Consider the following 26,768-nt stretch of genomic DNA (forward strand, 5'->3'; position numbering starts at 1 on the left):
CTCAGGATGGATTCCTTTTAACTGAAAGGTTTTGTGTTGCACTCTTAATTAAATCAGAGAAACCCGTTCACCTTTTTGATACCAAAGACTACTGTATTTACATTTATTACCATCGTTCTTATATTTGAAAAAGTCTCAAGTCGGTTTTCATTCCAAATAGAAATGTTTTCAAAAGCATCAAAACGTCTTCCCACAGAATGCTTGAGTTTCTGGAGAGTTGTTGACGCCAGAAAAAAGAAATCGAGTTATACCAATGTCAAAGTGAAACCTCTGAAATGTACAATTTTCAATGAATTAGAGATGAATGAAGATTTCATGTTCTGAATTCTTTTCCTGGAAACAGCAAGTGTACCCACAAACCATCCACATTGCAATTATTGAAATGTGGATGTTTTTCAGTCTATAATATAGCTTGAATATTTAAAAAAAAGTTTTTATTATTTTCCTAAACTCTGAAAATGTAAATATGTTTTTTTAGGGTGCATCGCATAGGATGGGAAAACAAAAAACATGCAAAGAGAAACAGAGAAGCTCTCTGAGCCAGAATCGAACCGTGAGACAGAAGAGCTAACCACTACACCATGCTGCTGTACTCCTGCAGTTTGAATCGTTGTAAAGCTCTATATGTATATACACATGTATGATTATTAAACATCATTGAATGTTTCAGGATTAAATCAATTTTACTTCTTCCTCTTTTCAGACATGTTAAACTAGATATGTAGATACATGTATGTCTAAACAGGCTATAGATACATATACGCTACACTGGGCATATATAAAGAAAATATATAATTTTTTTAACAAAAGAATTCAGGAAATGGGACGATTGTGAAATGTGACAGAATAGTGAACAGGGTAGGATAATACTACTACTTCCTCCAACCCCTTTTCAGACTAGGTATGCATTATACATCATTCTGTGTGTATGTATAGAAGTGTATGTCTAGATAGGCGTGATTTATTTTGTGTTCTGTATTTTTAGAAGAAAAACGTTTTTATATATATACACACACACAATAGATTTTAAATCAATAAATGACATACACAGGTCTTTCTATGTATAAGTATAGTAAGTGCGCATGTCTAGATAGGCGTGTACTGTATATATTTGGCATTGATTTATTTTGTTCTGTATTTTTAGAAAAGAAAAAAATATATATAAATATATATATATATATATACACAGATACATGATAGATTTTTTTTTAACTAAATACATAAATAAATGACAAACACAGGAGTTGCAGCTCTCCGACATTCACTTTATTGTTAAAACTCTGTTTGGTGTACGAGCTGCTTGTATTTTCCACATCTTTAAATTAAAAGGCAAACATATACAGCTTTACTCCCCCAACCTGGAAAACTAAACTAAACAAATAAACCACATGCAGCCGTGTAAACGGGTCAAAACTCTTGCGTCTACAGCAACGTCTGTGAGAACCAAACAGTCATGTCAGGAGGGAGACCTTTGTCCGTTTATTATATTTTACTTCTTAAATAAGCAAAGCTGTAACTTAGTGCTCGTCATCTCGTTCAGCTAGTAAAGAAGCGCGCCGTGTGCAGGCGAAGAGGTTAAAATCCGGTGTGAATAAATATGACCCGACAACATGTACAGAATAAAAACAAAACAGAAAAAAAAAAACTAATGAAGTGAAGAGAACCACAGAGCGGTCCTGCGGTTTAAACCTTACAGGTCATCCAGACAGTCATGGAGTGCGAAGCAGACGTTAACCCTGTAAGCATCAGATTCATACACACAAGCGCCGTGGCGCCGCACGGCACGTCTTTAATTATCCTACCGCCGCTGAAGCCAGCGACTTCTCCTTCCGACTGACAACCAGTGAAAGCAGGCAGACTCAACACAACCTGAGAATAAAACAAAGAAAATAAGTGCACGCGCACGCACACACACACACGCACGCTCAGGGAAAATGGAGCAGCAGCTTCGTGTCCAGATCAATGATTATCGATCAACTATGTTACTCCTACAGGTTTCTGTAGGTTTATTAGACGACTACAAACAACTGTTAGGCTTCGAAATGTCGGTTTCTATTCAAACACGTGAAATATAACTTTGCATCCCTCAACATGCAAGATTTATTTTTTGATGATTTACCATCAAGTCTGCTGCTTTGGTCAGTTACATTTGACTCGGGTGGTGAAAGGATTGAACTCGTAAGAAAAAGCATAATAGTGCACCATCACGCAACTTGAAATGTCTTTCCGACATTAGACGAAGCAACTTGAACACACAAACTAATGTGTGAATACAGACTTCCTCCCTTTCTGCCCTTTTTGTTTTTTTTACATTAGTGGGTCAGTAAGGCACCGGTGCGTACAGTCCAGTAAAGAAAAACTTTGATCTGTGCACTACCTGAACCTACACAACACACCCCCCCCCCCACCCCCCCCCCCCCACACACACACACACATTTTCAAATGCCTTTCAATCATTCTTATTTCTGTAACATTAATTAACTTAAAAATAACCCAAAAATCCAACGGTTGATTCTGTACAAGCTTCAGGAAGAATATATGCTTTGTTAAAAGAGTTTGTGGTGTCATTTGTCTATTCACTTGGTTTTCTTGTCCAGCTGGAAGAGATCCAGAATATCCAGCATGGCCTGTCGAATGTTGGCCCCGAAACGATGGGAATCCTGAGATCAAACAAAATCCGTTTTAGTTTTGTTTTTTAACAAAGAGAACAAAATTAGAGTTAAAAAAAAAGAAAAAAAGAACTTAATGTTTGCAAAACTCACAGTTTCTGGACTGGAGTGTTTACTGGAGATGTGGAAGTTGATGAGATTCTCGCCAACAATGATGTAGGAGACACCGTAACCGTCGTCAGCCACCTGGTGGACAAAGGAAGGAAAGACAAGTTCAGTCACCATTTCCTTTTTTATCATCTGTCCCTCTAATGATGTAAAAAAATTACAATTTTAAAAACTATTTAAAATAAACTAATAATTAATTGGGCCACATGAGGTTCCAATGTGGCCAAACTACCCAGCAAAAAGCGCCCCTGAGACCCGAGCTGAGAGGACGGTGATGCTGCCAGGAAAGACGGCAAACTAGCGAGAGCCTCAATGTTGATCGTGTGTCTTTTTCAGGAGTAAATGTTTGGCTTTGTAATAATATCCACATTTCCATCACATATACTCAGCGCTGCAAAGAGAAAAATAAAAACAAATTCAAACTCGCACCGACTGCAGTCACTCTGGAATAAAATAATTGGAAATATGTGAACGCAAAACATTGTGCTGCATTTAAAGACTTGAACGTGAAGCCAGCGGCCAAAACCAGCTGCAATGCAGTTAAACCACCAAGAAAATGGTACAAAGTCTAAAGAAAACATTTGATTTTATTCACATTTTTTGAACCAAATCATGTTGAGGTTGTAGTAAATTGTTTGGTTTTGTGTAAATATAGACATTTTCATGACATATCCTCTGCGGCAATACGAAGACAAACCTCAATAGAAAAGGTTGCTATGGCACTGTGTAGCGCCGCATTATGTCATAATGGTGCAATATGTAATACATTTTCAACTCATTATGCAGTAACGCCGCATTTTGTAATAACTTGTTATATATTGCGACAGTTATTACTAAGTGCAGGTTAAATGATTAAATGCACTCAGTGGCACTTACAATCTGGTCTCATTTCGTCAAGACAATAGAAATGGCTGGTGGAGACACTAGAAATCTAGCAGCCACGATGGCAGGTGATTTTTTTTTTTTAAAAAGTTCAACCTGATTTCCAGCCCTTCATTCTACCGTCGCTGTGTTGGCAGGACATGAGGAAAAGCAAAGAGTGACATAACTCTAGTCCACCTGAATCTCATTACTAAACATAGAAGCATGTATAAGGATAAAGGGCTGAATGTTTTACATGACGCACCAAATTCTTAGATTTTCTTAAAAAAATAAAATTCAATAAAAGGGAACACCCACATCTTGTATTGCTTTTTACAAAATGCAGCAGATCACTACAAAACGCGGTGTTCATTACATACATTACAAATTGCACCATTATTGCATAATGCGGCGCTACACACGGGTCTACCGGTGTAAAATAGTGGCAGAACGTGTCTCCCGAACTAAAAGCGGCGACGTGTCCCGGATAACTTACTGGACCGAATCCGCCTCCAGAAGACACATATTCAGGGTGTCGGACCAGATCGAACAGCTCAACCTGCTGCAGAGGCGTCTGGCTGGTGGACAGCCTCCACGGCTCAGACAGAACCTACAATAAATAGAATAAATAAAAAAATCATTAATATACAAAAGACACTTTCAAACAAATGCTTCATCCTCCAACGGTTCCTACCTCCTTGAGGAAGGCCGAGTCCTCCCCCAGGTATTTGGAAACCACATAAAGGCAGAAGAGGTGGCGGTCGATTCCGTCTCCCGTCATCGCCAGGCGGTACATGTTCTGGTGCTTCTCCGCCGCCGCTTTGAGCAGCTTGAGACGCTCCTCTCTCTGCGCGAGCGGGGTCGGAGACAAACGTACAGACACGTGTGATCTTCCGCACGGGGAAAGGAGACTCGGCGACAAAAAACCGGAAGGCGCGTCATCGGATCGGGTGACGTACCGTCTCGTCTCTGATCATGGCGCGGACGAAGGCACAGGTCTCCATGGTGCAGGAGCGCACGGTTTCTGTCCGGCCCTCACGAAACAGACGCGTCATGGAGGCCTCGTACGTCAGGCAGAACTTCCGTTTGTCCTGGTGGGTAAGCGGGTATTTTTGAAACGCTCATGAAGCCGCCTATTTATTTATGTGGGACTTGAAAGTATTTTCACCAATGTGGAATTGCAGAAAATGAAAAATCTAGAAAAAGGAAAGCGTCTCAAAAATCCAGAATTAACAGTTTGAGCGTCTTTCAGTGACTTTGGTTCGCGAGTCGTGACTGCCCTCTGCTGGAATACAAGAAGAGTGCAACGTTTCTGTGCCGCGGTAGTTTAAATCAAGATTAGAAGATGGGATTTTCTAATCTTTCTAAATGTGTGATAGGAAGCGGGGTGGATGAAGGGACTCACCCGGTAGTGGGCCAGCTGCAGAGCAATCTGGATGAAGGCGTCGGGGCTGGTGCGGCACTTCTTGATCAGCCCTTTTCCAAAGTCGTTGAAGGGGAAAATGTGACTGTCCACGTCGTCTGCCAGAGCTCGGGCTACCGTCAACGAGCTCTCGATCACCTCCTCGCACTGAAGAGAAAGAGCGAGGGATCTTTACTGAAGGCAGTCGTATATTGTGTTTTTTTGCTGGACGAGACTCAATGGAAGTGAAAGGAATTACTATCATTATTATTATTGTTTTTTCCAGAAACAAAAACGATGCGTTTTCACTTGAAGCGTTGTCGTGGAAACGGGGTGTCGGTCTCACCTCGGCTGAGATGTCCCAGTGCAGCCTCTGAGGTCCCGGCAGGTTGGGGTGAGGCTGCCCGCAGCAGTGACCCTCCTCGGTGTATCCCAGCTTTACGGGATCCATGGAGAGCACGTGCTGCAGCAGAGGAATAGTCAAACCTCAGTAACATCAAAAGTTACTTACATTTAACATTCTTGACAACTTTTATTTTCCCCCTAATGGGCGACTATTACTCTGCATCACTTTTCTTTCCCCGTCTGTCTGAAAATCAGGATTACATTTTTATAAATTTCAAGTTCATTGAAGAAGCAAATCAAAACGGTACTTCTACTGTAAACACAGTATATGTTACTTTTCTGTCCTATTTCATATTGCTCTCCATCTTATCATACTTCATTCTTTACTTATTTACATTTTAACGTCGACCAGACCACGAGTACCTCGAGCATATCATGTAACAGCGTACCGGTATGACAGTAAAACATCCTTCGATCCTCGATGTTTTTCATTAACTGTCATTATATATTTAATCTCAAACACCAGCTTTGAGGGGTAAATATTGCTCGCTCTGCTCACCAAGACGCTAGACTCAACCAATAATGTAATAATGTGGAAAATGTGATTTTAGATGCAGTAAAGCCAAGAATGAGAGTAGTTTTCATTTGATTGAGGATATCCCCGTGTCACTGAGAGCCGCTCCAGCAGAGCTAAAGGGCCTGATGATTCCCACTCGGTCGATATTTAGATGGAATTCCGGTATAAGTCCACCATCTACCTCCCACAGATGTCCAATGATTGGAGCGTCCGCCCAGGAGTGCTCCGCATTCAGCCCCATGGTGCCGTTCTTGAAAACAATCAGGTTGAAGGACTTGTCGAACCACCTGAAAGAAAACGGGACAATCAACTTTTTTCCAATGAAACTTCCACGTAAGGAAAATGGCGGCTGTGCGTCTTCCCCACCTGTCGTAGCACTTCCCGTGCAGCAGAGACTTGGCGTAGCTGTCCAGAGACTTGACCGGGTTGGCCTCGTCGTACCGCTGCTCCGTGTCGTCCAGGGTCACCACGAAGGCCGCCTTCTCAATGGCGTCCAGCGACTGCTTGTTCTTACCGCGGCCAAAGTACGTCTCCCGGGCCTTGGCCCACGGCGTCCTGCAGAAAAATCCGTCAATTCATGAAATCTGAAGAAACCTTTTGCATCTTGCATCTAAAGTAATTTTGCAGGTATAAAAGTCACGATCAAGTAAAACGTTGGAAGAGGAAACGGGATGATATGAAATGAAGTAATTTCCACTTTGAATTCCTGTTTTGACAACAAACCAAGCAATGCATGCGTTATAATTTAGAAAAGTATTGATATATGCCAATGCAGTGTGGTAGTTTGCCCACCAGGTGTCAGTAGTGACGCAGAGACCATGTATTCAGGAAGAGCATCTGGATTGCTCAGTTTTGCCTTTGCATGACATTTCTTCTGTTGTGCACATCAGAATGTAGTTTCAGTACCGATGTGTGGACTGTACGGATTTCTAGATCACATGAATCAGTGACACTTTGTGTAGCGGGTTTTTTTTTTATAAATAGCAATTGTTGAAATTTGTACATGAACTGATACTTTGGCATCTTTACTACGGTACCGAGCAACGGTCAAAGGAGTCCACTGTCCATCTTCTAGATGTTGCAATGTTCAGTTTTTAAACCTTTCTGAAGAACTTGATGACAAACTTATCAGAATTTGTGTGTTGGAGCAGGTAGACGCCGTAAACCATCAATCTATCCATCATCCATGAAAGACGCTATAGGAGCAGGCCTGGACAAACCGACAACTCGGACAAAGATACAACTTATACTACAGGAAAACCTTGTTATGTTCATCTTTTGCTTTCGTCAAATAAACCATCAACTTAACTACAAGCACACTGGAAGTTTTGTTTTTGGGTCTGCATCGGTTCACCGTTGCATTCTGGGATTCAGAATCTGCTGTGTCTGTGTGAGCTGGACTGGCTCCGCCCACACATGCCCATCTTGGGAAGAGGAGGAAGTACTTCCTCTCGTGGCGCCATGTGCCAGAGTAGAGCTGCCTAATTGTGGGAGGAGCCAAAGGGAGGGCCTTCCTTGATTGGGATTGGGTAAACCCCCGATGACACTATATAGGGTTTGATTTCTGATTGGCTGGTTGGAGCAACACACTTTTTAAAAACTGAAACAAGCCAGGGAGAGAGAGGACAGACTGTCTTCACTTCTGGGACGTCAGTCCAGGTATGGAGACGATTAGTACTGCTGGAGAACCTTTAGAAAGTAATTTTTGCATTATATGACCCCTTTAATCTTTATAACGGATTTGGTCAATAGGGAAAAGGAATTTCCCCGAGGGGATTAATAAAGTATGATTAGTTTAGTATTGTTCTCTGTACATGTGTGTGGTTGCATTCCAAAAACAACCAACAAGATACGTTGTTGTGCAAATGGGGCCTTGGTGTCTTAATTAGATTATGAGTATGTGGTGAAATGTGACCAATCTCCACCCGTACTTCCACCCACCTCTCCCCTGCAGTCAGCGCTGCGAGCCTCTCCTCTCCGGGAAGCGGCTCCGACTGGTCGGCCAAGATCCGCTCCATCTGCTGCTCGATCTCCCGCGGCAACAGCAGCCGGCCGTCGTAGAACATCCACACCTTGTAGAATCGGCCCTTGTGGTACACGACGATGTGTTTGCTCTCGTTCATGTGCTGCAGCGTGTCTGAGAGACGGGGCAGTAATACAGTGGGAGGAGGGAAAAAAACAAACAAACAAAAACTGAACATTTGGACCAATCTCAAGGTCGCTGCAAAAAGTTGACGTGTCTTTATGTGCATTAAGTGCAACTGGAGATTTAAAAATAGTTTCTGTTCGCTCTGAACATCCATTGTAAAATCAAAGCTTTATATTGTTTGCAGCTAATTCGATTCAGAGTGTAGACATCCCATCATTTCATTCCTGGGCTCATTAGACGTGTAAGTAATTCTTCCACATCCCATAAAGTGAAATGATGCGACATCGACCAATTCGTAATAGATCGGATTTCTATTTTCAAAGTTATGTGTTGTCAAACTTGTCCAGTCGCTGGACAATGTGTACATAGGGGAAGCGGGATGAAACGGGGATGAAAGCAAACTGGGAGGAGAGGATGTGAGTAGGACTACAATGAACTGAAACGATGTTTGTTTGCAAAGAACTGAGCTCAACCGAGTGAAGCCAATCCCAAAGCTTTGTGTGCCTGTTATCGGTACTGTGAAGTTGTTTCGGTGATGCTCAGTGTCTCAAACAAGCATTGCTACAGACGAGGGAGAGTGCGGGGAAAAAAAAAAAAAAAAAAAAAAGGAACACCACAAACAATCTCGCTTCCTCACAATTTAAAAAAAGAAAAGAGGATATCCTGCTATAAATGTGCTGGAGATTATAGTGACCATCACTACCTCCTGGATAAACTCAGTCATTAAATTAGGAGGCGTTATTAATCTGCATGTTTTCCAGTTCCAACAAACGAGAATCTAATAAATCTTTTCAACAACGAGGTGTGGATTTAAAACAAGAACCACCTCGAGGTTTACGATTCAACACTTTTCCACCAGAAACATCACAGTTCAAAATCCTGGACTTTTTTTTTTTTTTTTTAAACTTCCGGATAGCAAAACAATCAGTATTATAATGAATAGCCAGACTGTGTTTGCATGCGGTAGAACTTCACACGGCGATTTACCATCATGCTGGTTCTTAAAGACTCAACGCCCCGATTACACGACAACGTTTCAGGTGAAAACACATTGCTTTTGTTTCAGAGAAGTTCTGCATCTACACAGCAACGTGTTGAAAACCATTTACACGGAAACGGCAGAAACGCTGAAACATGTAGTTTTCGAGTCGGGCCACTAGTGGGTGCTGTCGATTTGTTTTTGTAATGAACTACACACGTGCACAAAGAACAATACCCTCTAAACATTACCAATGGGAGTAACACAGACAATCTAGTGGACACAGACGACCAAGTTGGATTATTACGGTGACTGTCAAAATAAAACTATGAAGTCCCAGGAGAAGATGGACTGGGAGTCATGACACTCTGGAGGCCGCCATCATTGTTTTTCTCCATCTACTGAGCATGTGAACAACTATTTACTACGTCGATGATGCGCATACACAGTAGTAACGGTTCAGAAAAGTTGCATTTTCACCCATTTCTACAGAGAGTTGCATTTCCTGTAACTCCGAGGACCGTCGTCACGTAACCAGACACCCGAAACACAACAGGAGTTCTGCGTTTCAACTTAAAACCTGTAAACGGGGCCTGACTATCACGCTGGTCAACACTCAACCAATGTCCTTCCTCGGTCACCTCACAGGAACAATTCATTAAAAGCGTGTAGCCAACAGGCTTCCTGTCATCTAATTCATCGTCTGATGAGTAACCTATGAAAGAAAGACGCTTCTCCCTAGAAAAAGTTAATTATTTTCCGATAATCGACGGTCTAGTTATTTTTTTCTCCCCGTGAGACTCGGGTGTTCAGTACTTCCAGGTCACACCTCAACGCTTTCAAACTGGATTCCACTCCCATGCAGATTAGCTGCTCACGGTGCAGACGCCAGCACGCATGCATCGTCAAACTCGTGGAGTTCCGCTCATCTCCAAGTCAGGCAGATGGACGGACGTCCCAAGGAGGAGGTACAGTAGGAGGAGTGTGAAGGAGGTGGCACTGCTCACTCTACCTGTGTCTACACCTGGAACGCGAGTCGTGTTGAACATACGCTCGTATTGGGCTGAGCACATGGGAATAGTGTGAAGGAGCATGAGCTGAAAAGCAAAAGGGGAGAATCAAACACACAGATGACAAACTAAGTGACTAAAAATCCCAAGAGAGCGGCAGCAGCAGCAGCAGCAGACACACAAACACACGCGCACACACACGCCTACATGGACAGGAGCATTGATGGAGGTGGAGAAGGAGTGACGGGGGTTTGATAAGGATAAAGGAGGGACCTCAGAAGGCTGGCAGGGAGAGAGGGGTGAGCAGGGTCCAGAAACCAATGGCCTGCTATCTCGATGTGACCAGCAGAGCCCCGGCGTGACAGCTCGATTTCAACTCACTCTTTCGTACGTTGTAGTCATGAATTAAATGGGATTGAAATGTTCATAACATTAACGCTGCTTCAGGGCTGTGCTGTGCAGGATCGAGTATAGGAGTCAGGGTTTCCGGTGGCTGTTGCCGTGGCAATGACCGGGGATGGCAGGGGGATTGAAGGGAGGGGGGGGTCAGAGGGCACGGCGGAGATGTGCCCTCCTCTTACCTGTCTCCAAACCGGGGACGCGGGAGGTGTTAAACATTCGCTCCCACTGAGCCGAGCACAGAGGAACCTTGTTTGCCAGCAAGTATATCTAACGCAGCGTCCGACACGGCGGGAGGACAAAACAGAGACAACCGGGTGTGAGTGTGGAACAGGGCCAGCTCATGCATTAAGAGAGTCTGTAGAAAATGCATTCAGTTGGCTTGTACTGTTGTGCAAATTATGCTACAAATTTGCACTTGGAGCGTCATGCAGGTTGGTGCAGGAAAATGAAGACGCTGCGGCGGGGACTACGAATCCGCCGGCACTCATTTAAGCTATCGCTAGTAAATCGACGCTTTACTTCCATCAGAAGTACAAGCCACAAAAAGCAAAGCACAAAGCTCACTGTTAAGTCAGACAGTTATTTTACTATTACATTAAACATCTACAGCAGGGGGTGTCAAACATGTTTGAGTTCAGAGGCTGAATACAGTTTAATTTTATCTGGAGTGGGCCAGACCGGGTAAAATACACATACCGGACATAATAACCTTTAAAGTTTTACTTTTGCTTTGTCGAGGCGCAATGAAAATAAATAATTACAACAATCTGAACAAAAATCCAATCGGAATGAAAACTTTTGGTGCAAAATACAGTGAAATGTCGAGACCGCTCCTATAACTGTTGCATTCTGGGTGTTTTTACAAACCCAACCTAACAATATGGCTTTGAGTTTTCTAGCGACGAGGTAAATAGGTTTCATTCCGATATCTCAGCTCGGGTCTCGGTGTTGTGTTGTGTCTGCTATTCTTAGGCGTGTTAAACGTCTTTACAATTCACTCGGAGGTTTGACGGACGGGACTGGAGCCTCTTGCGGGACGGTTTTGGCCCGCGGGCCTCATGTTTGAAACCCCCGATATAAACAATCACTCATGAGAAGATAAAACTTACGCAAAGTACACGAGAAAAAGCTTGTGAGCGATAAGACGCTCTGGTACCAAACACACTTGAGATAAAATCTATCTATAACTAAATTATGAGAGACAAAGTTATACATTTACAGAGAACTGATAAGTTGAACACAGACTATTTGTATTTCATGTTAAGAGCAGATGAATGGAAGGCGCGAGACTCACTGGTTTGATCTGAGCTCGATCCAGTTTTCTCCTGTACAGCATGATAGCATGGATGGCATTACCTGCCCTGGCAGCCTGGATGGAGGTGGGGAACACGTAGAGGAAGTCCTGGGGACAGAGGGGAGAGGCGAAGCAAAACGTCATTTATGAAACAACAAACAATACAATTACAAACTCTTGTAGAGGAAAATAATCTCAGAAATAAACAATGAACATTTTTAAAGAACATGGCTGGGGGGGCATTGACAAAGTCATCCTCAATAATAAATTAATCATTATTAAAACATCGAAATCAAAACTCAACAGGAAGAATACAAAAAAAAAAAAAAAAGTCAATGTCTTCAAAATAAACATTTTCCAATCTGTCAATTTCTGCAGAACTGAAAAATACAATCTAAATTCATTAATAAAACAAGGAAATGATGGTTTCTCATATTTCCATTTGGGACAGTGGTTGTGATATTTCTTTCTAAAGAAATAACTATAAGAGTAATGTCTGAGGTAGACGGCTTTAAATCAGCCATAAAAAAACAAAATGCGAGTTTCATTGAGAGCAAACAAATCTGTTCATTTCAGTGATAACAACTTTAACATCCAACCACACACTTTTTGTAATTAAACAGTTGTTCTAAAGTTTCCTCACTGGAATTGCAAAATGAGCACAAATCAACTTCAACTTTTAACTCACTTTAAAATATTAAGTCTACCCAGTAGCTGACTTTCTTAAAAAGGGGTTAAAAGTTGATTTTATCATTGTGGACTTCCTAGTCTCATTCAGCACATTTTTCTATGTAAATCTGTGATAATTATAATACATTACGTGGTTTAGAGTATCACTAATTAACTTATTAAGTTATGCGTTTTAGAACAGCTGAACTCCAAATGGAGAAAGTCTGCGACGACATGTAACAGCATGAGAGCAGAGATTAGTGGCTCAAATCATCATTCCAGATGGTTTGATGACTAAATCGACTCAGAAATTATACATGAAACAGCCACTAACAACACGAGGCGGCAGAGTATTTAGATGAAATGAGTCTTTCACACTCACAGGAGAGGTAAAATAACAAAAGCTTTTTGGACTTTACTCTGGTATCATAAAAAAACACAACAACTTGGCACTCGTCTTCTTATTCAATCTTTACACATCCGGCCGAGCCGTTGTTTACAAACAAGACGTGAAAGAGATCTTACCATTGCATAATAGTTGCTGTTAACCATAATGGGACCGCGGCCTCTCAGGTAAATATACTCCTCCCACCAGTCGCTGACCTGAACCACGAAGGGAGAAACGAGCAACGTCAGACCGCTATTCGGGGAATGAAAAACAGGAGAGATGTTTATTCTCTTTAACTCACGTAGTTGGATGCCCACCAGGACTTGAGTTTGAGGTACCACTGCAACCTGGGGCCCAGGTTCTTCTCAAAGTCCTTTGCCAGGCCCCTCATGCGCTCATACTGCTCGTCCTCCATCAGTGGGCGAACCGACTCCAGGTACTGCCAAACACAGGAGGGGGACAGAAAGATCAGCAGTGAGTGCACAGGACAGAAAAAAATGTAAATAAAATGGTCCTTCCCTGCGAGACAGTGTCAGTTATGTTAAGTCAACACATTTTAGTTCAGGGGCCACAATGCAGCACAATTTCATCTCGACTGGAGTGGACGGGTAAAACAGTGCCATAATAACCTTTACATTTTAACACTTCTTTGTTGTGGTGCAGTGTACGTCGTGAAAATGTCTGTATTTTCACCCCAAATCTTTTTTTAATTCCGACCAACAATGACTACATTTTCAACATAACAGCAGCTTTAGTTCTACTTTCTGATGCCAAATACAGTGAAATGTCCACGAAAAGACCCTGTTGCATTATGGGTTTTTATAAACTCACCCTGAGACAGCGTAGCTTTGAGGCTAATGCTAATTTGTTAGCTTTCTTAACAGCATCACTGATATCTCAGCTCAGGTCTCATGTTTAGAAATGTGTTTACAAAAACAACAACAAATAAAAAAAAAATAAAAAAATTTTTACTTGATTTTATTCAGAATTTGCTTGGTGGTTTGTCCAGATTGGAGCCTCTTGTGGGTCGGTTTTGGCCCACGAGCTTCACGTTTGGCAATATCAAAGTCGACATCACTGACACCCGACGCAAACAACAGACCAAACAACACGACAGAGACGAGATTTGAGAAGCAGTTTGAATGTATTCAGTGGCGGCTGTCCTCAAAATGTCCTTGAGAGGCTCCTGGTCGCCTGCAGGGACCTTGAGAGAAACATTTTCTAATACAATAAAGTAAAACGTTTAACTATTGGGTAAGTTTGTAACAAGTAACTTGGTTTCTTTTTGTTTCAAAAGGGAGGCTGGACTTTGGTCCAGACCCGTGGCGTCAAACTAAAAACTCCCACGAATTAGTAACGGACACGAAACAATGGTGAAACCCGAGCTGAGATATCAGCATGAAAGCTCAAAGACATGCTGTCAAGGTGAGTTTGTAAAAATATGCATATAGCAAATGTTTTTTTTGGTACATTTCACCGTATTTTGCACCAGACATTTTCATCAAGATTGGTTTTATGTTGACAGTGTCGTCCTTTTTGGTCGTAATCGTCTCATTTTTGCAGAAATATAGACATTTCCATCACGTATACTCACCATTTAAACTGGGGAACTTTAAATTTAAAAGATTTATTGAGCACTATTTTACTGGTTCGGCCCACTCAAGATGTAACTAGCCCTTTGACTAACAATCTAGAGCAGGGGTGTCAAACGTACGGCCCGCGGGCCGGAACCGGCCCGCCAGTGGGTTCAGTCCAGCCCGCGGGATAAATATGCATTATTAAAATTTTTTTTTTTTTTAAGAAAAAAAAAATAAATAAAATGAATAACCGTATTTTCACGACCAAAAGGCGCACCGTACTAAAAGGCGCAGTCTCAGTTATGTGTGCCATTACTGCATTTAACACACACACAAGGCGCACCAGCTCATAGGGCGCGGGTTCCATGCCCACACTTCCCCCTTTAACGTTCTCATGGTGTCCGCATTACAACAACACACACACACGTGTGCGTATTTAAAAATAGAGCGGGAGCAAAACTGAGTTTGGTTGTGCTTTATTTAAGTATTGATTACAAAGTACTAACAAACATACCAGGTTCATTTTCTTCACTGTTGGAGTCACTTTCCGTGCCGTGCGGCTCCTTGGAAATGATGCTGGCTTTTGCAAATTGTGGCGTAACTCGCCCGGCGCTGCCTTCCACTCTTAGTGAAACTGTGGTCTCCATCGGTCATCCATCGCTCCCACGCCGCTCGCAGCCTTACTTTGAACGGCCGGTTCACACCGATGTCCAGCGGAAATGTTCAATTTTCATTTCTTCTGCTAGCGTTACTGCTTTTAGTCGAATGGTGACCGTCGAAACGCTTCTCCCACTCGTTCTTTGTGCGATGATCCACTGCTCGAGTCTTTCCTCCAACTCGGGCCACCTCGCCTTATGTCCGTGGAAACTCAGCTGCGTCTTCTTCACCTGTCGGAGCTCGTTTTCCAGCTTCCTCCACTTGCGAACCAAGTTCTCTCGCGGCTGCTCGATTTCCATGTTCCTCCGCTGATGGCCTTCAGTTTAAAGTTAAACTGTGCTTCATAAGCGTGTCTCTTCGCCATTTTCAGGGTTGTTAAAACAACGATGTTCTGCATAACGCACATACCCGTTCATTTATATACAATCCACGCCCACACTTCCCCCTTTAACGTTCTCATGGTGTTCTCTACTACGTCCGCTTTACAACAACACACACACATAGGGTGCACTGCGCGCTTTACCTGCTTTTTCTGTTGACTCTGGCACCCTCTTCAGTGAAATGTCTTTGTCAAAAAAGAGAAAAGTGGACACAGAGTGTCGGATTTTTCAAGAAAAATGGACGTCTTCCTATCTGTTCACGGAGGTGAATGGTAAACCCGTGTGCCTGGTGTGCATGCAGCAAGTTTCGGTGCTTAAGGAATACAATATTCGGCGCCACTATGAATCTCAGCATGGTGAAAAATACAACAGCTTGCACGGAGAAGTGAGAAAACAGAAGGTAAATGAAATGCTGGTGGGTCTGAGGAAACAGCAATCTGTTTTCACCCGGAGCCGAGAGGTCAGTGATGCTGCGGTGAAAGCCAGCTACGTAATTGCTAGCCATATAGCATTAGCGTCAAAGCCGTACTGTGACGGGGAGTTCGTCAAAAACTGTATGCTGAAGGCTGCCGAAATTGTGTGTCCTGAGAAGCGACAAACTTTTGCCAATATTAGCTTGACGAGAAATACCGTGGCAGACAGGATTTCGGAACTATGGGCAGATTTGGACCGCCAACTGAAACGCAAAGGGGAGTCATTTCTGGCATTTTCTATTGCAATTGATGAGAGTACTGATATTACGGACGTCGCTCAACTGGCCATATTCATTCGTGGCGTTGACGAGACTTTGACTGTCACAGAAGAGTTTGTCGAGTTGGTGCCTCTGACCGACACCACAACAGCTGAGGACATTTTCCGCTCCGTTGTTGGAGCGCTGGACAGAGTCGGGGCGGACTGGTCCCGCGCCGTAAGCCTGGCTACTGATGGTGTGCCGTCAATGATCGGGAAAAAGGCAGGTGTTGAGACAAAGTTCAGAGAGAAAGTACAAGCCGCAAATGGAGGAGGTGATTTTTGGACATTTCATTGCATTTTGCATCAGGAGGCATTATGTTGCAAGTCGCTAAAAATGGATCACGTCATGGAGGTGGTTGTCCGAACTGTTAATTTCATCCGAGCCAGAGGTCTCAATCATCGTCAGTTTGACAGCTTTCTCAGTGACTGTAACATTCCCCATGGTCTGCCATACCACACTGAAGTAAGATGGTTAAGCAGAGGTGCTGTGCTGAAGCGCTTCTTTGATCTACGTGGGGAAATCGGACAATTCATGGAGAAAAAAGGAAAACCTGTTAAGGAATTACAGTGCCCACTTTGGCTGCAGGACCTTGCATTTATGGTTGATATTACAGAGCACTTGAATAATTTGAACAAAATGTTGCAAGGACGCAAAAAAATTGTACCACAGTATTATGACAGCATACGTGCATTCAAGTTAAAGCTCACGTTATGGGAGACGCAGATGGCAAGCGGTGACCCTGCTCATTTTCCCTGTCTCAGAGATGTGTGCGCCGCAAGCGTTAATCCTGACGTGACACAGTACAAAGACAAGATTTCAGGGTTGCTGAGGGAGTTTGAGAAGCGATTTCAGGTCTTTAGCGAACTTGAGACAGAATTTGCTGTTTTTCGCTCACCATTCACAGTCAGAGCTTCTGATTGGCCCGTTGACATGCAACTTGAAATCATTGATTTGCAGTGTGATGTAGAATTGAAGGACGAATTTGCTTCTGTGGGCTTGGACACATTTTACAAGTATCTCCTACCAGGCTATCCTAAATTGACGGCACTGGCTGCAAAAATGTTGTCCATGTTTGGGACTACCTACCTTTGTGAGCAGGTCTTCTCAGTAATGAACATTAATAAAACAAAGCTTCGCTCAAAGCTCACACATAAGCACATAAATGAGATTCTGAAACTGGCTGCTTCTCAGGACATGATGCCTGATATTGATGCACTTGTGCAGGCTAAAAGATGCCAAGTTTCAGGGGCAAATACTGAGCAAGACTAAATCGTATGGAATGCTGCTTTCAGCATTGCACTAAATTTGTATGTGTTTGATGTATTTTAACATGCAGGACAGTGGGTTTATGTTCCACAAAACTGTGAAGAAATGTTTTGCAACATTGAACAATCACTGATCAGTTTTTATGCATAATGCACTTGAATAAATGTTAAAGTGAGTAAAATTGTTTATATTAAGTGTGTATATATTTAGTAAAAGGGACAGTTCATTTTATATAAAGATTTTTATAATTTACTTCTTCTTCTTTGCACTAATACAAAGAAAAAAAGTGGACTTATTGTTAGTTCTATGTAATTTTGGAATGAGTTTACTGGTCCGGCCCCCTTGAGATACGATTAAGTTGTATGCGGCCCCAAGACTAAAATGAGTTTGACACCCCTGATCTAGAGGCTTTAACAATTCTACATTATTAATCAAATGTAACTGCTGGTACGGTTCAGAAGCTTGATGCTTTGTGCACGTGTCAGGATTGTTGAGGACGGTGCAGTCACGAATGACACGAGGAAGTTACCCTTGTGCAGGTGTCCTTGACGGAGGGGACGGGTAGTCGAGGCAGAGAGTTCTGGAAACTGTAGAGCATTGGCTTCCTGCCAGAGAACACCTTCACTAATAGCTGCAAAGATAAGAGAGAAAATAAAATAAAAACAAAGTTACACTTTTGTTGCAGTGGTACAACAGGACATGAATCCATTAAAGTTCTGAATATGTCCTTGCTCCATATTCCTGGATGTCATGTTTGTTTTAATGCCGTTGTATTTTGTCGTGGTCGAGCCCTTGAAAGAATGTGCTCAATCTTCTTTGCCAAACAGCTTATTGTGATTGTGCAATTGACTCGTAGTTTAGCTTCTGGTACCCCGATGCCCGCCAGCAGATCTGACCTCAGCGGCTGAACGCCTGTAGGATCCGATTGGGCGTCCCGTTTGTGCCAGAGGGACCGATAAAAGCCATTTTGGCCGACTCCGGATAAATTGTGGTTGCAGAGCGGGATGCCACGAGGAGACGCTGGCTGGAATCGTTTAGAGCTGTACGGTCTCCTGGTCGTTCACTTAAGGAATTACTAACGTCAGACACGCTGGAAAGGCAGCTGTTTTTGAAAATGCTCCGACTCCTGGTCGTGCGCGCCACGGCGGTAATCTGACACTTCAAGCTCAAGTCAAAGTCTCACCATCCACCCACGAGTGGTCCAGGACACGGAGCCGTGATGTGCGTACATCCAGCCGTGCCACGACAGCAGGCTCTTCAGGACATTCCTCATTATCATGATGATGGTCACCCACAGACCCGTGCCCACCAGGACTCCCCCGACTATCCTCTGGCTGTCCGTGGACATATATCGGCTGTGGAAAGAGAAGAACATATTACCATGAAATACAAGTCGGCACAAAATATAGAGCAATAACCGCTCTCTGTTGTGGCGAAGGGTTTGAGTGATGAAAATGTCTATTTTTTTCAAAGAAAATTAACAAATACTACAGAAAAATACTACAATCTCAACATAAAGCAGATTTTAATGAATCCTTCTGCTGCAAAATAGTGACATTTCCCCCCCAAAAACCAAAAGAGCTTCTTATCGTTATTACATTATGCATGTTTTTACAAACTCACCCAGACAGCATGGCTTTGAGGCTGCTACTCTTAAGAATTGGGTTAAGTTTTTCCAATTTTCTTGGTGGTTTGGCCTGATTGGAGCATCAATTCAAAGAAAACATAGATCTTTTTAAAAAAAAAAAACAAGAGTAGCAAACACAACAATGAAACCCAAGTTGAGATGTTGGTGACTTTGCCCTGAATGATAGCAAACTAGCATTAGCCTCAAAGCCGCGCTGTCAGGGTGAGGTTGTAAAAAATAAAAAATAAAAAACACCCAGAATGCAACAGCTACAGGAGAAGCTTTTTGGACATTTCACTGTATTTTGCATCAAAAAGTATTATTTAAACTGGTGTCTTGTTGAAATTATAGCCATTGGTGGTAGGAATTAATAATTTTGGGGGGAAAATACTGACACTTTCATCACATACACTCTGTCTGCGCCACAACAAAGGAAAACATTAAAACTCAAAAGGTTATTATGGCACTACTTTACCTGTCCAGTCAGCTCACAGCTATAGGGGAGGTTTGTGGGACATTTCACTGTATTTTGCAGCAGGTTTAATCAAAAACTGGCTTCATGTTGAGACTGAAGTAATTTTCCTGGAGTAATTGTAGTAATTCATGTATTATCTGTACCACAACGAAGGAAAACCTTCAAAGTTTAAACTTAAAGATTATTATGGCACCATTTTACCACCCAGCCCACTGCATGTGGCCAATGAACTGAAATGTGTTCGACAAACCTGATTTAACTTCTACTTTAATCAATTCAATGAGGTTGTTTTTTTTGTTTTGTTGTTTTTTTAAAAGAGCCACTCAGCGGCAGCTAAACTTGGCTCCGTCCTTATTTATGCATCTCTGGACTGATTAACATTTATTTAACTTGTATGAGATTAAGTCACACTCACATTGTGGTTGATTAACCGTCAACAGTATAAAGTCCACAACATTTATTACTCACTCCGGGCGGCGTTACCCAAGACTGATTTTATCTCTGCGCCGTGTGTTCAAAGAGGCGCCAGCGGGCGTTCAGGAGCTACACCTTAACCTGAAACGCTGACGAGGTTCACCGGGGTGGTAAACCTCACGACGCCGTTATAAACGACGCTCTTGACAGGAGGAAGCCCTCCTCCAAAACAACGTTGATAACTGGAGCATTATAATGTTGCACAATATGATAAAGCATAACGGCATCAGTACATCCTTATTGATATCATGTCGATTATGATTGATTGAAGTCTCTCTTTTTTCTTTGTACAACAACAATAATAAACTTCCTATCGTGGCGTAGGAAGTGCAAGCGGTCGTATACCACGCTCACCTGATCGGTACATGTTGCCCCAACTTGGCAATCAGCCCTAGAGAAGGATCCAGTTGTCTGTATTTGTTGTAGGACATGTAGGACACGACCACCACCATGAAGCCCCCCGGGCTACCCGGGTAGACGCCGGTCATCACCCCATTCTGTGGGGAAACCAGGTGACATGAAAAAACCACTGAGGAAAAACTTGTAAAAAAAAAAAAAAAAATATATATATATATATATATATGTAGAATTATTTTTTTTTTAAATCATCATAATTAAAATAGATTGGGTTTCATTCAACAGTCACACGGAGCAATGCATGCTGGGAGGAGGTCTTTAGGTTCCAGATGAATCAACGGGACTGTGTGCAAAGGCAACTGGGCCAAAGGCGAACGCCGGGAGGACGGGCGCGAAGGTCACAGTCACAGCATGTGACCTTCTAGTGTGATCAGGTTAACCTAATAGTTCACCGAGTAAACAGACCAGGATAAAAATACAGCTTTACTTCAGCTCTTTTCAGGTTCCAAGTTAACCAGAGGTTGAAAGGCAATTACAAAATAGTCTATTATTATTACACTTGAATTTATTCTGCAACAGAAAAATGTCCCTTTTAGTCAGAAATGTGTCGTGATTACGTTCCATTTGAATATGCAGGAACATCTATTATTACAAGGTGAACCAAAATAAATTAATGTCTGAATGTGTCAAGACTCCATTACACGGAACTGTACTTTAATTCCACTTGAACATTAATAATGAAAAAATAAATATATATATATGTATATAACAGCAATCCAGTCAAAGTTTCCTCTTTGTTGGAGTCCGCCCCGCCGCATGCCCGTTTCACTTTTACCTTAAAGCGGATGAACCTTTTCTTCCAGGAGTGGAGGCCGGAGAGGTAGACCTGGCGCAGAGCCTCGTGGCACAGCTGCAGGTCGATGCCGTCGGGGGTGACGGTGAACTGGAAGGCCACCGCCTGGTGAGCTTCTGCCATGGTAGCAGCTACTGCGCAGCGTCACTGAGAGAAAAGAGAGAGAGAGGGAGATAATGGCATTAGAGAAGTGTTTCGTTTCTGCAAAGCTCCAGTCGAAGATTAGAAGGTACGTAGACGATGTACGTCAGGGGTGTCAAACCGGCTCACTCGAGGCTCCAATGGAAAAACCAACAAGGAAATCTTTACTAATTTCAAAGAAAACTTTTTTTTTTTTTTTTTTAAACAAATTTCTTAAACGTGGCACCTCAAAGCCGTGCCGTCAGGCTGTGGACATTTCATTGCATTTTGCACGAGAACGCGTCATCAGAAATCGTCTTTAAGTCGACTGTTACAGTCGCTTTCATCGGTGATTGGAAAGTAAATTACATTTTCACAAAACCAAACAGACGGACACCGTGACCCCCCCCGCATGCACAAAGCAGCGAGGAAGACGGATGGATGGCCTTTTCCAAGAATGACATTGTTAAGACGGCCGCAACCTCCCTATCATATCGAGTGTTGAACGAGGCTCACATGAGGACAAGTCAAGAACACAGTAACTGAGCAGTCATGTGATGTAGCGCCGACACAAATACTTTGGGAAAACGCATCATGTGCCGAATGAAAGAAAAAGTATGACCAAGAAACACGACGCACTCTGTGCCGCTTGGTACTATTGAGCAACACAACACAGGGATTTAAATGCTCGTCCTCAACAAGCCTGATCTTTCTGGTTTTTGCTTTTCGGGAGTTAAATCGATGGAACCGGTTCTTGCCTAGACGACACCCGAGGCGACGTGTCGGGAGGAGTTGTGTCAGATTGGGTCAAACTTTTCTAAACGGGTCCCTCAAGTGTGGCATTTCACCAAAGACGACAGACGCCGGGCAAAGTTACTGCAACTTCTGAAACCTCCAGACTTTTGAATAAAGTTCACATGTTGCATTTAGATCAGATAAGAAGGGAGGCAGCGTGGAGGCTAAAATCACTCCAGTCTTAAGAGACGCTTTGACAGAGGTTATAGTCTGCGCTGCTCATCGTGGCCTAGTTTCAGGACAAAGAAAAAAAGAAAACTCACACAACGATAAAATATCCTTGAACGGAAGGAAGGAAGTCTGAACTGAAGCTTGTGTTTTGTCAACAGGTTCTTACCGGCTATAATCCCAGCTAGATTATTAGATTGTTCATGCTCTCTTTTTTGAATTTTGCCAGAAAATCGGAGACAAAACTTCCCGTCAAGAGACAGTCAGACCATAATGGTCAAACACAACTTAAGAGTCAAACACACTCGAGAGTTTCTGAATAGAAGGGAATCTTTCCTCATTGCTAAAGTAGCATTAGCCTCAAAGTCATGCTGTCAAGGTGAGCTGGTAACAAAAGACCCACAATGCAACAGTGTTTTGGACATGTCACTGTATTTTGCACCAGAAGGTTTTATTAAAATGTCGATTTATGTTAAGATTGTCGTCATTTTTGGCCACAATTCTTTATTTTTTTACAAATAAATTGTCATTGCAGATACTCTGCACCACAACAGATAAAAAAATAAACATTTAAAGTTTAAATTTAACGGTTCTTATGGCGTTATTTTGCCAGTCCGACCCACTCGGGATGAAAATGGACTGTACTGTATGTGGCCCCTGAAGTAAAATGTGTTTCACCGCCCCGACACAGGGCTTGTTTTTCCCTCTTGTTTACAAAGTGAAAACGTAAAACTTTCACAGCCTTCTAGGAGTCCGCTACACGACAACGACGCTCGGAGCCGTTAAAAACTCAAAACGGCTTCCAAGATGGAACTTTTCGACAATGTTGCTGCTGCTCATGCACGCCACGGCCGCGATAAACAGTTGTTCTGCACATGCTCAGTAGTCGCCGTCGAGTCATGACTCCAGAATGTACTGTTAATGTAAAGTGACCTTGGGTGTATGAAAGACACTAACAAATAAAATGTATTATTATTGTTAATGTTGTTTATAGCGCGTCGTTCCATGTGTGTGCGGTTTCATTACAAAAACAAACGGCACCACCCACTAGTGGCCCTACACGCCAACTACATCGTCTTCAGCGTTTCCATGGAGACCGCCATCTTCTTCAAGACGTTGAAACTTTTCTGCAACGAAAACGCCGCGTTTTCAAGCGAGGAAGCGGGGGCCTAAACATAATCCCCGTCTTCACGTCCCAGTCCGATTGTTGACGCTCTGCAGACCTGCAGCGGCAGAGCTCCTCTCTGGAGGGGAAAACGCTGCTTTAATTCGAAGACTGTATTTACGTTTGATTGAATGAGAGCAATCTGAAAGCAGGACACGTTGTAGAGTGTGTGTGTGTGTGTGTGTGTGTGTGTGTGTGTGTGTGTGTGTGTGTGTGTGTGTGTGTGTGTGTGTGTGTGTGTGTGTGCAGCCAGTCCCTTCCCCCAGCTACTTTCCAGCATCACATGATCCGCCCTCTGCTGCAGAAACTGGGGGAAAGGTCGCAGCTCTGTGCCGCTTGAAACCGGGCAAAACTGGCAACACACCAATACGCAGATGCACAGTTTTCATTTTATTTTAATACACTATGCAGCCAAAAACCTCCGATTTATACGTTTGATGTAAACGCGATTGTCTTCATGTGTATATCTAGAAGCAGACTTGATTGCCGATGTCGTATTTACCGAGTACAAAACGCTGTACAAGTGGAAATACACGTCCCTTGCTGTCATGACTTTACACTTCAAAACACCAACTATACATGCTTGGTTGTTATATCGAGCACGCTGCCCACGTGGTTTGCGTTAAAACGGGGTCACGAGGGTGATCATCCAAACACTTATTTCATCCAGATTGATCAATACATATCGGGGGTCGTGTGAACACAATGGAGGGGAATACATGAGCTGTTTGGTTTTTTTTTTTTTAATTATTATGATCTCAGATTTAATCATGTACCTCCAATGCGGGACAGCTTGTACTGACCTTCACACGTCAGGTTGACGTTAAGGCACAGCTCATGTTTAAAATGTGTCATTAAATTAAATTACACTTGCTCCCGATATAAACGTTTAGGATTCGCACGTTGTTGTAAAAGGGGTTGGCAAGGAAATGACCTCTAACTTGGACTTTTGCCCACATTCAGGAAACAACACGAGTGACAAAAGACTCACCTGGTCGGTTTAGTTTGAGCTGCGAAACAAAAAATGGCGTTTAAATATTTAACCGCACACTTTTTTTTTTATTTTTCCCAATTACAAATGGTTTGATGATTACCCAGAGAGGCAATTGTAGGATTTCCCCGGGCAGTAAAAACAGGCAGTAAACTTGATGTCAGCCCGCTGCCGCAGGCCAAACAAACCCCGCCGACATGTAAACACCGCCCGGCTCGAGCTCAACCGGCGACGCCGACACTCGAATGCAACACACCGACAGACACTTTAACCGCAATTATTATTCTTTTCTTACCACGGTTTCGTTTAACGTGTCTCCTTTTTTTTTTTTTTTACCTTTTCCCAGCCGATATGGGCGCAAATTCACCGAGGAAGCGACACCCATGGGAGTGTCGCGACGCGTAAAGACGGAAATCAACTCACCGTGGCTTCGTACCGGTTTGTGTTGACGACGATGTGACACGTCCCGACGGGCGGCGGAGACAGAATGCCAATGGTGAACACCGTGCATGAATGAGACCGCACACTTTTCTTTTTTCTTTTTTTTTTCTTTCTTTTTTTTTTTTTTTCTTTTTTCTTTAACAAGGCCTGCCCCCTTTTCTGCAACGTCACGTCTCCTCGCGCCCGCTGCGAGTCACGTTGGAAACAGCGCCCCCGTGAGGACACGCATTTGCCGCACGACGAGGTTATCTGAGGTGCCAGCAGGTTATGTATGGGAGAAAATATATATATATATATATATTTTTTTTTTTTTTTTTTTCAGGAAGAAAAATAATAAATAAATATATATATATATATTTATTTATTTATTTTCTTCCATACATAACCTGCTGGCACCTCAGATAACCTCGTCGTATATATATATATAAATAAATAGATAGATGTCGTGGGCATGTGGCAGAGCCGGAACTGAATGTACCCAGACAGGTTCAGTCTGTCTGCACCGGGAGAGAGGGCAGTAGTGATGTGATACTATAAACAACAAACGGCCTAATATTGTGTAAAAATACTGACATATTAACCTTTAAATTTTAAGATATTTATTTATCCTGGTGTAGAATGTAAGTGATGAAAATATATTTCTGACTGTTTAACTCAGGGGTCTGCAACCCCTTTGGTTCTTTTCCAGTGGCCCCATGAAGATTTCACTAAATAATACCTAAATATTTCTAAAACAACAACAACAACATATTATCTTGTTTTATATTTTATTCATGCACATGAAGTGTTGAATTGGTGTTAAATACAACACACATGCACTGTCACACTTCATATGTGACCTTTTTGTACAGTTAAGCCTTAAATAAACATGTGCTTTGTGATTAAACAATAAAAAAGAAGAAGATAGTTTCACACGGCACATCCCCATATTTAAGTATAGAGAGGATTCTTGTAAACATTTCACGTGTGAGATGTTGTTGAGGTGTTATTCTCCCAAAGTCCATTCAAAGATTAGTGTGTTTTCTCAGTTCTTATAATACATGATGTTGTAAGGAAGGCAATAGCTAAATTTTTAGTTAAACAAGCCCAAATAAAAAACAAGTGAGTGCTTTAGTTAGGATATATGTGGTGTATGTCAGGGGTCAGGTTTCAGAAAATAATACCTAAATATACCTAAAAAAAAAATACCTACATTTTATCTTGTTGCACATTAAGTCAGATTTTAAAAGGGCTTTTAAGAAAGGCACAATTAAAATGGCTAAAATGGGGAAAAAAGCCCAAACCACAAGAAATAGGGACAAAAAACTGTTAAAACAGCTTTTTCATTTAACTTTTTTCATTTCATTTCAATGCTTACAATCAATATCAAAGTCCACGGTGCACACAAGATATTTCACCACACAAAGTGAATAATTACAGCAGAACAATACAATCAGATAGCATGTAGCATGTAGAATGGGAAGAAGTATAACTTAAAAAATGGGGGGTGAACACACAATATGATTTTAAAAAAAATTAAAAGAAAGAAAGACAAAATAATTAAAACAGCTACAAAAAATGCTGAAAAACTAAAGTGAAACCTCACAATCAGTTAGAAAAACAGCTGACAATGTTATGAAATGTTGATAGATAGATAGATAGATAGATAGATAGATAGATAGATAGATAGATAGATAGATAGATAGATAGATAGATAGATAGATAGATAGATAGATGGATGGATGGATGGATGGATAGATAGATAGATAGATAGATAGATAGATGGATAGATAGATGGATGGATGGATGGATGGATGGATGGATGGATAGATAGATAGATAGATGAAGGTTGGTCGT

The 26,768-nt window shown here is 42.3% G+C and overlaps 1 protein-coding gene across 6 annotated transcripts; it reads right to left on the reverse strand.

Moving 5' to 3' along the window:
* Window positions 1-1,246: 1,246 nt before the first annotated feature.
* Window positions 1,247-25,062, reverse strand: cpt1ab (carnitine palmitoyltransferase 1Ab (liver)). Of its 6 annotated transcripts, none has more exons than XM_080474684.1 (20): window positions 24,915-25,062; window positions 21,235-21,399; window positions 20,397-20,539; window positions 18,650-18,821; window positions 17,996-18,097; window positions 13,155-13,292; window positions 12,991-13,068; window positions 11,797-11,904; window positions 10,103-10,187; window positions 7,904-8,099; window positions 6,329-6,517; window positions 6,144-6,249; window positions 5,387-5,503; window positions 5,044-5,208; window positions 4,598-4,729; window positions 4,333-4,485; window positions 4,135-4,248; window positions 2,763-2,855; window positions 2,581-2,660; window positions 1,247-1,869 (listed from the first exon to the last, which is right to left on the reverse strand). In XM_080474684.1, the coding sequence occupies exons 2-20, from the start codon at window positions 21,373-21,375 to the stop codon at window positions 1,860-1,862; spliced, it is 2,322 nt and encodes a 773-aa protein (XP_080330810.1). In that variant the 5' UTR covers window positions 21,376-21,399; window positions 24,915-25,062; the 3' UTR covers window positions 1,247-1,859. The 6 variants fall into 6 exon arrangements, with proteins under 6 accessions (XP_080330810.1, XP_080330808.1, XP_080330809.1 ...); XM_080474682.1 differs by lacking the exon at window positions 10,103-10,187 and adding an exon at window positions 10,682-10,769; XM_080474683.1 differs by lacking the exon at window positions 10,103-10,187 and adding an exon at window positions 10,682-10,769 and having other exon boundaries at window positions 24,828-24,917.
* Window positions 25,063-26,768: the final 1,706 nt, after the last annotated feature.

Source organism: Lipophrys pholis (genome assembly GCF_963383615.2).
Source record: "Lipophrys pholis genome assembly, chromosome: 11".
Lineage (NCBI taxonomy): Eukaryota > Metazoa > Chordata > Actinopteri > Blenniiformes > Blenniidae > Lipophrys > Lipophrys pholis.